Source organism: Gopherus evgoodei, chromosome 8, assembly GCF_007399415.2.
Source record: "Gopherus evgoodei ecotype Sinaloan lineage chromosome 8, rGopEvg1_v1.p, whole genome shotgun sequence".
NCBI classification, from domain to species: Eukaryota; Metazoa; Chordata; order Testudines; family Testudinidae; genus Gopherus; species Gopherus evgoodei.
Window position 1 is genome coordinate 15,627,460 of NC_044329.1, and position 11,620 is coordinate 15,639,079.

At 45.4% G+C, this 11,620-nt stretch overlaps 1 protein-coding gene across 1 annotated transcript; it reads left to right on the top strand.

Annotated features, from left to right (window-relative positions):
- Positions 1 to 283: 283 nt before the first annotated feature.
- On the top strand, positions 284 to 3,066 carry SOWAHA (sosondowah ankyrin repeat domain family member A). Its single transcript, XM_030572457.1, has one exon. The coding sequence runs from the start codon at positions 284 to 286 to the stop codon at positions 1,712 to 1,714; it is 1,431 nt and encodes a 476-aa protein (XP_030428317.1). The 3' UTR covers positions 1,715 to 3,066.
- Positions 3,067 to 11,620: the final 8,554 nt, after the last annotated feature.

An 11,620-nucleotide genomic window follows, 5' to 3' on the forward strand; every position in this document is an offset into this window, starting at 1 on the left:
CTCATGCTGCGGCCAAACCCTTCCGCTGCCAAGCGCAGCCCAGGAGGCTGGGGGGCGCGCCAAGCCCCGCGGCTGGCGGCCTCTGCTCCGCGGCGTGAACTGCGGGCCGGAGCCAGCGCTCCCCGGGGCAGGCACAGGGGGGCGCCGCAGGGGTCACACTCAGGTGCCCCTCTCGCCTACAACTCCCAGACAGCTCCGCTCGCGGTGCCTCCGCCACCCCCCAGCGGGGAGCGGCTGCCGAGCGGAGCCGCGCCCGGGGAGGCAGCGATCGCAGGTGCAGGGCATGGCCGAGCCGGAGCCCGAGCCCAGCCGGGCGGCCCTGCTGGGCTTCCTGCGGGAGCACGGCGGGCAGGTGCGGAGCGCGGAGCTGCGGGGCCGCTTCAAGCCGCTGCTGGAGGCCGCCGAGCCCGGGGAGCGAGCCGCCCGCCGCGAGCGCTTCACGGCGCTGGTGAACAGCGTGGCCGTGGTGAAGGAGCTGGACGGGGCCAAGTTCGTGGTGCTGCGGAAGAAGCTCCGAGCCCAGGCTGGGGGGGAGCCCCCCGAGGCGCCTCCGGAGGGCACTGGGCGGAGCGGGGCAGGGGGGCAGGGGCGCGCCTCCCCCCCGCTGGCAGCCGAGGAGAGCCGGTCCCCGAAGCCTGTGTCCGAGCTGAGGGGGCTGTTCCAGAGCCAGGACGGAGAGACGTCTGGGCCCCCGCCGGGGGTGGCCGGGCCCCCCAGGAGAGAGGACCCCCAGAAGCCCTGCATGTTGCCAGTGCGCTGCCCGCAGCCGGCTAGAGGGGCTGAGGAGCTGCCAAGGCAGCAGGAGCAGCTTGAGGACAGAGCCAGGCTGCAAGTGGGGACCCTGCTGGACCTCCCTGAGCTGGCCTCCCCCAGATCCCCGCACATGAAGAGGAGGCAGGTGGACGAGGCGGGTGCCAGGTCGCCCCATCTGCGAAGGGTGTCAAAGACTCAGAAGGTGAGCGAAGAAACCGGCTGCACTGCTGCTGTTCCCCTGGAATCTCTGGAGCACGAATGGCTGGTGAAAGCCACCGCCGGCCAGTGGTCCCAGCGGCTTCATGGCCTCTTGCTGACCAATGCCAATCTGGCAGGGAAAAGGGACTTCATGTCCGGGTTCACAGCTCTGCACTGGGCAGCCAAGAGTGGGAACTGTGACATGGTGGGGAAGATCATTGAGGTGGCCAAGAAAGGTGGCACTGAAATCGATGTGAATGCCAAGTCCTACGGAGGTTACACTCCCCTCCACATCGCTGCCATACATGGCCAAGAAGATGTCATTACCACATTGGTCAAGACATACAATGTCAAGGTTAATCTGAGAGACTACAGTGGGAAAAAGCCACACCACTACTTAAAGGAAGGGTCCTCTTATGCCGTCAGGCATTTGCTGGGTGATCCCGACCTTCACAACAGTATCGGACATGCCTTTCCAATCAAGAAAAACCCCAAAATTGCTGCTTCCATCTTGAGCTCCACCAGCACCTTCCTTGGAGTCTTATCTGACGACATGCCCTTCTATGATCTAAGCTGGGGTTTGAAGAAGACTTCTTCCTTAAATAAGCTCCTTAATGCATCTGCAGGCTCAAGGAAGAAGCCTAAGACTAGGAGGACTTTCTCATCTTACTCTTCTCTTGTCGAAGCAGTGGAGGAAGAGCAGGAGGAGGAGGAAGCCACAGTGAAACACAGACCAGCCTCTGAGCTGTTCTTCAGTCACTAGTGTCTGTCTTCTTGAAATCAAAGTAATGCAAATAATGTACAGAAGTTGTCTTGGGCCCAGATCCTCATGGATATTTAGGCTCCTAACTCCCACAGAAATAAATGAATTAGGTGCCTAAATACCTTTGAGGATCTAGGCCCTGGTCATCTTTCACAGAAGCAGTCTGTTTCTCACCCCTGCCCCCTACTCCCCTCCCCAAGCTGTTTAACAGTCAACTATACAGAGTCTGATTTCGAAACTTTCCATTGATTTCAACAAAGCTGGATCAGATTCTCTTAAAAATACTGTACCTACCGATGTACTGATGTGTTAATTTAATCCACAAAGACTCCCTAACTCTATGCCTAATGGCTGCAATATTTAAAAAAAAAAATACTGTGTGGACAGGTTACAATGCTTAACATACAATCTTCTTATCTCCAAATTCCTCCAGTGAGTTTATAATTCTTTGAGGTGAAAAGTAGGACTAGGATAAGGGATTGTTGCACATTTTATTTACACCTTGGTTTTAAGATCGATCAAACCTACTGTACTTTAAAATGGCTTTTTATCCTGCAGGTTTAAATAACAAGTTAAATAATAAGGAAGATGGATAATTCTGTATGACATTTCCAATTAATTTGGTAACAAATAGATAATGACAAAGAAAATCTGTTTTTTAAATGATTATGCAGTGCTAACTTTTTAAAAACAAACTTCTCTGCTAGAAATGTTAACTAGCAACTGTTCTAATTGTTGTCTAATGTATTTTACTATGTGTAGAATACAAAACCATTTATGCAATGAGAAAAAGCAACCCTAGCCAATCGAAACACTAACCTGTCTACCTCAATTTAAATGCTAGATTACCATTGTTGACTTCAGCATTTTTTTAGAATTTTCTGACCACAAAACAAATGGTACCAACCAGCTATTTTGATAATACTGTGAACCTTTAAATGTAATGGTAATTTAACAAATGCACCTTTAAAAGAATCTAACAGACTTTTAAAATGTATGATCGTGGGACATTCAGGTGAAAGTCTAACTACAGGGAAATTTTCCTCAGACTATAGATTTTTATATATGGATAGCCAACTGGAAATACAAGTTTAGGTGACTATTTTTGTGTTGCTTGTCCTATAAATGTTAAGTATTGTGTTTGACCGAATTACAATAAAGAGTTATAAAACCAAGATTTAATGATGTTAGGTATTTCATAACAAAATGCCTGCATGACCTGTACTAAAACAACGTGTATCTGAACACTGTGTTTCTCTTCCTTCTTCTTTCTGTCTGGATGTTCACACAGTTCAACATATAATTCCAAAGAGCATGTGAATTTTGTGTTTAGTGCCATGTGATATTTCCAATGAATGTATTAAAGTTGGTTAAAAGTAAAACTAACCTAAATAAAATCTCTTAATGTGTCTGGTTCTGTATATGCAATCGTGCATTTTAACGTAGGCCTGGTCTACGCTGAAGTCGACGTACTTAGATCTACTTATTGCGGTGTCTTCACTCTGGTGAGTCGAATGCTGCTGCTCCTCCATCGACTCCACCTGTGCCTCTCGCGGACCTGGAGTACAGGAGTTGACAGGAAAGCACTCGGGGATTGATTTATCATCTCTAGACTAGACACGATAAATTAATCGCCACTGGATCAATCGCTGCCCACCGATCCAGCCAATACCGAAAACATACCCTCAGTTTCAAAGTTTATGATGAACCTAAAGGACCAATTAGTCCCCCCCTGTTCAGTCCCTTTGATGATTTGTATTTATGTAGTACTTTTTCCTCTGCAGATTTCAAGGCTCTTTGCTACAGTAGGTAGATATTATCCTATATTATAAATGGAGGGGAAGATATTCAGCAAGTGTAAATTAGCTTAGGTCCACTGACTTTGGAGTGATGTGGAATCATACCAGCTCAGGAGCTGGCCCAGTGTAACAAGCACAGTGAGGTCAGCTGACTTGCCTAAGGTCAGAGATAGTTAAGGGGTAGAGTTGGGAACCGAATCCAGGTTTGACTCCTGTGACCAGTCTACTGAACCATCATCATTTTCTCTTTAAAACTGGAAGCTATTTAAAAACCAGCATACAGTTCAACCATACAAGGACAAAGCTGATTGTATAATTATGTTTGCTCTGCTTGTTAAATCCCCATTAGGTGGTCAAGTTTCTGCAGTGCCCCACTACTTGCACACTCTGCAATTCTTTGCAAGTCAGTAACTTTCGGAATGTTTTTGATTTCAGCCTTGAATTAAACCCAATACTTCCTCTTTCTGTCTGCATAACAGGCTTTGTTGAAAGATTCCACAAACTGTACTGCACTACCAGTGCAGACTGGAAAAGGCATCTTGCTCTCCTCCCCACCTCCTTTTGTTCCCTTCATTAAAAATACTACATGGAGTGGGCCACATTCATCCCAAGAGGAATTCTTGATTCCAGGGACAGCTTGGCCCTGTTTATCTCAGAAGATAACGGATTGTTCTGGATGGGCCCTGCTCATGTATTGAGCTAATCAAGTGGATAAGCAAGTGTTAATGACCAAGCACCTCATGATTTCTATATTTGGCATTGGTGGAGTTAAAAAAAAATAGCCAATTGGTTCTGTAGTTGATGATGTCAACATGATCAATATGATAGATACTAACCTTGGCATAGTGCAAATGCAAATCAAACCCTTGTTGCTCTAGAAGAAAAACCTAGGCAGTTAATACAGCATAACCCTATATGAATTTCTTAAGATTTACTTGTAGACCACCTGACAGTATATACCTCATTCTGTTCCTTCAGCCTAAATGGGCACACTGCAAAGCCTGAGATATTGCAGCCATGTTGCAAAGTAAAGGCACTTTAGCTAGTAAAAATATTCAGTGGCTACATGCATGAAAACTATCACTTGAGTGACTCAGCCCTTTATCATTCTGAGATGGCATGATAAAATATGGATAGGCTCAATCCATGTTCATATTTTATTTTGGAATCTTTTATACTGTTTTTGAGAGAGTGTCCTTTCATGTTCTCCTGCAGATAAAAAGCGTAGTTGCAGTAAGTGTTTCTTAGAACAACAAACTGTGGCTATATCTTCAGTGCAAAAAAAGGAAAAGGGTGTGTGTGTTTTTTTACATCAACATAGCTGTCTTGCTGTAAAATCCAAGTGGAGACAAGGCACCCCAAGTGGAGGCTATAGAGTTGACCTTGACTATCTACATCTAGGTAAAAGCTACCTGTGCCTTGTCTCCACTAGGATTTTACATTGACTGAGCTAGTTCAGTGTAAAAAACATGCTTTATTTCTGCAGTGAAGACAAAGCCTGTATGTCATTATTATAATTCATTTGGACCATGTTCGAGGGTGTGTTAAGCACCTTGCAAAACAAACAGGGAAGAGTTTGCAATCTATAAAATAGATGGGTGCGGCTGACCATCAACAAGTTTATATGGTGACTCAGTTCATGCCTACCTTCTTAGTAAACAATTTTTTCAAAAACCTAGATATTAATTACTGAGGCCCTCGTTAGTGTTCCCAATACCATTTCACTTCCACAAGTACAAACAATACTCAGAGGTATTGAGAATGAATCCATTGTAATTCTATGGAAATGAATTCTAGTGAACTATAACTTGAATTCAAACCAAGGCTCTATTGTTCTGCATTTCTTTTTCATATGCTACAGTTGTGATTGTAAAGGAGACATAGTATTTAATTCCCAACAAATCAGAAAGGCACATTTCTTGGCAATGATCAAGGTTATATCAGTTTTATTCTATTTGAGGACTGAATCTTGCCCTTTGAAGTTACAAGCAGATGGATTTTATAGCTCTCCATTATTTCAAACTACACTGGGGTCAAATTTAACAACCCCTATTTAGGCAAAATCCCCAGTGAACTCAATAGGAGTTTCACCTGAATGAATGGCTGTGAGATTTGGTCCTTGATGTATTAATAAATGCATCATAATACAGCACATACTACACAATAAGGGAAGGCAGGTAGCTGGCTATCCCCTAGTATCCAATGATACAATTAATTACATAGTGATAATCTTACTGTAAATATAAATCAGAATCTAGCGCAGGGATCGGCAACCTTTCAGAAGCGCTGTGCCGAATCTTCATTCATTCACTCTAATTTAAGGTTTCGGGTGGCAGTGACACATTTTAACGTTCTTAGCAGGTCTCTTTCTATAAGTCTATAATATATAACTAAACTATTGTTGTATGTAAAGTAAATAAGGTTTTAAAAATGTTTAAGAAGTTTCATTTAAAATTAAATAAAATGCAGAGCCCCCCCCAGACCGGTGGCCAGGACCCGGGTAGCGTGAGTGCCACTGAAAATCAGCTCATATGGCCTTCGGCACCCGTGCCATTGGTTGCCTACCCCTTATCTAGTGTAACATTTTATAAACATGTAGTCACATTGAGCTGATTTACCCAAAGTCTACAAGATCTATCGTGCAACACCCACATCAGGTGGGTTAAAGCTAGATTATGTTTTAGTTGAATTGTACTCAGGGTCAGAAAGAAGTAACGTTGGGCCTATATTGCTTAGTTTATTTCCCCCCCTCGACATAGATATTTCAGCCTTTTCCAAAGAATCTCAGTAGCTCAGATAGGACACTGAGAGTTGCTGTTACGAAAAAAATAAACAAACCCAGAAGATAGATAGCTCCACCCAACAGTAACTACCCAGAGTGAGTGCAGAAAGGCTGGACTTTGGCCTCCAAGACAAGCTGTGTGATAGCAACACAATGACATGCTCCCAGTCTCAGGTCCCTAACGACCTTTTTGTGGGATGCTGAACATCCCTCTCAAAACTAGCATGGTTCTCTGTGAATCTCAAGAATTTGCCTTGGAAAATAACCTCTTAAGGAAGATTTTAGCTTCAGGCTAGTGACTGTTCTATAAGCAAGGAATTCTTCTCAATAGTCTCAGCTTTGGTGTCACTTCACAAGGCATTTAGGCTAAACAATTTTAAAGTATCTCCCTTTAGAGTGTCTCCTTTAAAAAAAAACCAATATGCTGACCTTGAAACACACAGGGCCAGATTTGGAGCATTGCTGGATTCCCCCACATCTCTAGCTGGAGTCAGTGGGAGCTGCAGGTGGGAACACGGAAAGAGTGGACCCTTTTGAAAATGTTGTTTCCCCATCAGTCAAATGGGATAATCCCTGACTCACAAAGGCAGTGAGGGAAGAGCGAGTACTTTATAGTCAAGTGCTAATCACTGTTATTGAACTGTTTCTTTATCAAGTGTGTTTAGATACGTACTGTACAAACATAACATGAGTAAGCGCCTCCTCCCTGTCCTGCCCTCTCCTTTCTGCTCCTCCTCTCCTTCCTGCTCTGTCTACTGCCACCCTTGGATCTACATTCCTTTGCCTTCTGATTTACATATGAATCAAATTAAAACTGCACCATGACAGTTATTGATGTTTCCAGTGATTTGTGCTAATGAAGAACTCTCCAAATTAAGATTGCACTAGCATGCCTTTGGCACAGATGCAGTTTAGGCACAAAGAGCGTGTTTGTTTAAGAGGGGGAAATACAGCACGTGTTCTGTACCATACTGAGGAATGTTCATTTACTATTAGTTCATTAATGATAAAAAAAAAAAAAGGCAAAACCCGAGTGCACCTTGTGTTGGGGACTGCTGCAGAGACAGCTTCTTAGTTATTGTTTGTACATCTCTTGGAAAATGCCATTACATGACGGCTGGGGATTATCATTCATCCCCAGCAGGAGGAGCTAGAGTCACATGTTCCTCAAAATGATACCGTTACCCTTTAAAGGGCAGCAGTGCCTGGCTGCGAAGGGACCCCAATCCTTGGCGGGGTAACTGCAAATGTGGGGTTTTGAGTGTGGCATGAAATCTGAGGGAGGAAGGGAGCAAATTGTTGGGAGGTCTGACAAATAAGCCAGGCCTTCCATGACATCCTGGGGGGACTCCTGTCTCTCTCTCTTACTCCCTCTGTATGACCTTCCTGTCCTGGGCCTGGATGTGGGGGAAGTTAAGGTTGAAGTGGGCCCAGACCCACCACACATTTCTGGAAGGGTCCTCCCCACACTCATCCTGCCTGGCTTCCTCTACCTCCCACTTCACACAACTATTCCTCTCAGCCTAAACTTCCATCCTGGCTCCCCAAAGAGCAGAGGAGAGTAAAAAAGCAAGAAGACCGAGCAAGATTTCCACCACTGATGCTCTACACCACCTCCCTTGTTGTTTCAATCAGTTACAGGCCAGCTGTCAACTAGCAGTGAAAGCCTTTACAACTGTGACATTTTAAATGGTCATCACTAGACTTCAGCTTCTCTAGGCTCTTGAGGCAAATGGCAGCAGCCCACAACTTTCAGCTCTCTTGTTTCTGCCAGGCTGCAGACTCAGGCAGAGTTCACTGCATTGATTTACACAGGCTGGAAACTTATGTAAGCCTGGATACTGGAACACAAGATGGCAACTTCTGAGGGGAAAGCGCTGTTTTGCTGAGCTACCACAAACCAACCCACTAGTCAGTACCGGCCTGTGCCCTGAATGAAGTGGGGATAAGCTTGGGGATGGGCAGTCCCAAAGATCAGTCCGTGCCTCTTGGACTGTACTGGAGCTACTCTCTGGCTGTGTGCACTGTTCAGAAAGGCGACGTTAGCTGGGCAGAACACAGCGGTTTACATTCCAGGGATGTGGGCTTGATTCTCCACTCCCTGGTGCTCCTGTAGTTACCTAAGCCTATGCACAGCGGTTTTCAAACGCCACCAACTCAGGGGCTCAGGATTCAACCCCAGGGGAGGAGAGCCTTTATGCTTCCTTAGTGCCCTCCAGATTCTGGGCTTCTCTGGGGACTGAAATGGCTCTGGGGTTGCACTCTGGGCTGCAAAGCAATGCTCAGGTCACTACAGGCCCACCTTCTGCCAATCCCACCCCTGGTACTTCCCCTACGTTGGGGCTTCTGAGGGGGACAGCACACTACAGTGGCCCTACACTGTGTGTGAGATGGGAGAAATTCTCCTTTGCCAGCTGCAGCTTCTATCCACTGCCAGAGGAGCATGCAGGGGATAGACTCTGTCCCTGGTGCTTTGCTCCCACCGTGCTCTCATGGCAGAGCTGTAAATGATGACACAGGACCCTAGGCAGGGGAGAATCAGGTCCATAATCTTTAAACCAAAAGGGGCTAGAAAATGTGAGTGAAATCTTAGCTGCTGCAGGAAGAAACAAAACAGCAAAGACCCTGCACTAGTGATGGGGCACAGGAGGAGTCTATCTGTGGAAGAATTCTTACTGCCTGTCTGCTCAGACAATCCTGAAAGCTGTAAGATTCCCACCTACAGTGTATAAGAGACAGAACTAAAGGCTTAATATGCAAAATGGATCTACATAAGGTTTTCCCATGCAGGCACATTTTATATAACAGCACATTGTATTTCTAGCCCTGTGCTTGAGGGAGAGATTTTAGGCATTGCTTTTAAAAATATAATCAAACAAAGAAGGTTTTAGAGGCAATAAAGCACAGATGAAATTAAACTTCAACCAGCATGTGATCAGCTTTGGCCCTTAGGTATTTTAGGTGTGTTTCATGTTATTAGTTTAGCTTTCTGAGCCTAGTTTTGTTTGTACAAGTCTGAGATGGTTTTTCCCCCACACAGGGCCTATACACTAGCACAGGCTCTTAGGCCCTTCTATAAGACTCAGGGGCCCACTGGCATCAAGGTTCCTAGCAGGGAACAAAATGGTGCTGAAGCTACTATACCCGGGAGATTTCCACATCACAGCCAAGCACATCATCTAGTCTCACAACAAGAAACTAACAGGGAAGAAGCAGAAGCCAGTAGAGTCCAACTTTAGCCCAGCATTTATCTTTACTCTGTCCTCCATGCCCTCACCCATCCCAACATACAGACTCACCTTCTCCCCCTCACTTTCTGCTGTATGGAAAACCGTGACCCTTTCCTATGGTCCACTGCAACCATAATGCGATGTGTCAGAAACCCCAGCCCCCCCATACCTAACCTCAACATAACAGGCAGGGTCTTCTCCTACCATAGACCCCTCCACACAACTCACACACACACACACACACTCCTCATTCATACCAGAGACCTCTCCTTCCTCCCATTCACTCATTGTCTACAAGTGACAGTACCCATATGGAGACTAGAGGGGAAAATATAAGCCACAGATGTAAGTCACACAAGCATTTCCCTGTGAGGAAATGACTTGGGGGCTAATGCTATCTAGCTTTGATACTTAGATGAGCCCCATTACTGGGATATTTGAGCACCTCTCAATCGTTAATGTATTTAACCTCATGTACCCCTGTGAGATGGAGAAATGCTATTATCCCTATTATACAGCTCGGGAACTGGAGCCCAGAGAAGTTAAGTGACTTGCCCATGGACATGTAGAAAGTCTGTGGCAAAGCAGGGAATAGAAGCCCTGTCTCTTGAGTCTCAGCCTAGCACCCCCAATTATTGGACTAGCCTTCCATTGATAGGTGTTGAGCATTTCCTGGGATTTAGCTCCCACTGACCTGAGGGCACACAGGTCTGAGCCATAGAAAAATGATCATATGAGAAACTAAAGGCCTTCTGCTCTCAGGATCATGACTTGTTAGTCCCCATCATTGTTAACACCCTCTGTCTGCCTTTGTAGGCAGCTCTGAATTCCTCCAGCAATAATCTTCCTTTCTGGATTTTGCTCTTTTTCTGAGAAGATTTACTTGTTGCATAGAAAAGCTACCCAGCAGCTTCACTAGGGTCTTTAAAAGCGACTTTACCCTACTGGAATTCATTTAAAGAGATTTTTCATCATGGTCTCCTCATCCTGTTTAATTTGGCACCTGCAGTATCCTTCCTTCTGCTAGCTGACTTGAGAGACAGCCATATCTAAGAGCTAGCAATGTCTGTGGATTATCAAGCTTTACACAAAGCACAGATTTAAAGGGCTTGCATCACTAATCATGCTGTGATGGGCACATGTAAGTGAAGTTACTTTTTGTCCAAGAGGAAGGCTGTAGCCATACTAATTTGTGTTGTGATTCTTAGTAGATTCCACAAGCCAGACCAGGTCAGATCTGGAATGGGAGCCCTTTGAAGGTGTCAGCCTCTCCCCAGTCAGGATTTTGAGGCATATTGGCAAGAGTGGGGGGGAGTTTGCACTGCCATAGTCCACGCTGTACTTGTCCTGCCATTAGAGGACTTGAATCCTCAGGGCTGTTAGCCTGATCCCTTTCAGTTCACTAAGTTCAGATTTGTAATTATTACTGTGATGAAGAAATGTACTGCTTTTAGATTAGAACATTAAGGTGCCCTTGAACTAGACAAACTAGATACCCCCTATTAATATCAGCATTATGTTAATAAATCCTTTTCCTGTGGGCAGAAAAGAGCTATGTGTGTGAGCAGGAGAATGAGTACATGTAGTATTAAGGGAATGCTGCACGTCAGCTGCTTTCCCTGTCTGAGACAGCTACCCAAAACATGACTGTCTGGAAGGCTCAGCATTCCCTCCCTGCTCCTTTTGTCCTACTCCCCTCTTATATTGAAAAATAAAAGTCTCTGGATTGTCTAAGAACATAGCTGAGGTTGGATCCAGTCCAGGAATTTAGCGTATGACCATAATGAAGAATCCATTCAGCTTTGCTGTGGTAAATCATGTATTTATGTATTTAAACCAGGCCAGCTTTCTAGTTCTTGAGAATAAACAGTCAACAAAAGAGAATCAAAAATGTTATGTGACTTGAGCTCAAGTCTGAGCTAGACTGTGAACTCGCTAGAGATACGGGGCCACGCCCTGGACTTCAGATCCCAGCTCAACCTCCCCAGTTTGGATCAGTGCTTTGATCAGGTTCAGGCCCATAGTGAGGATTTCCTCTTAGGGCCCAACCCTGAGAAGAGCTAAGCGGCCTCAATTTGCATTGACTTCAGTGGGA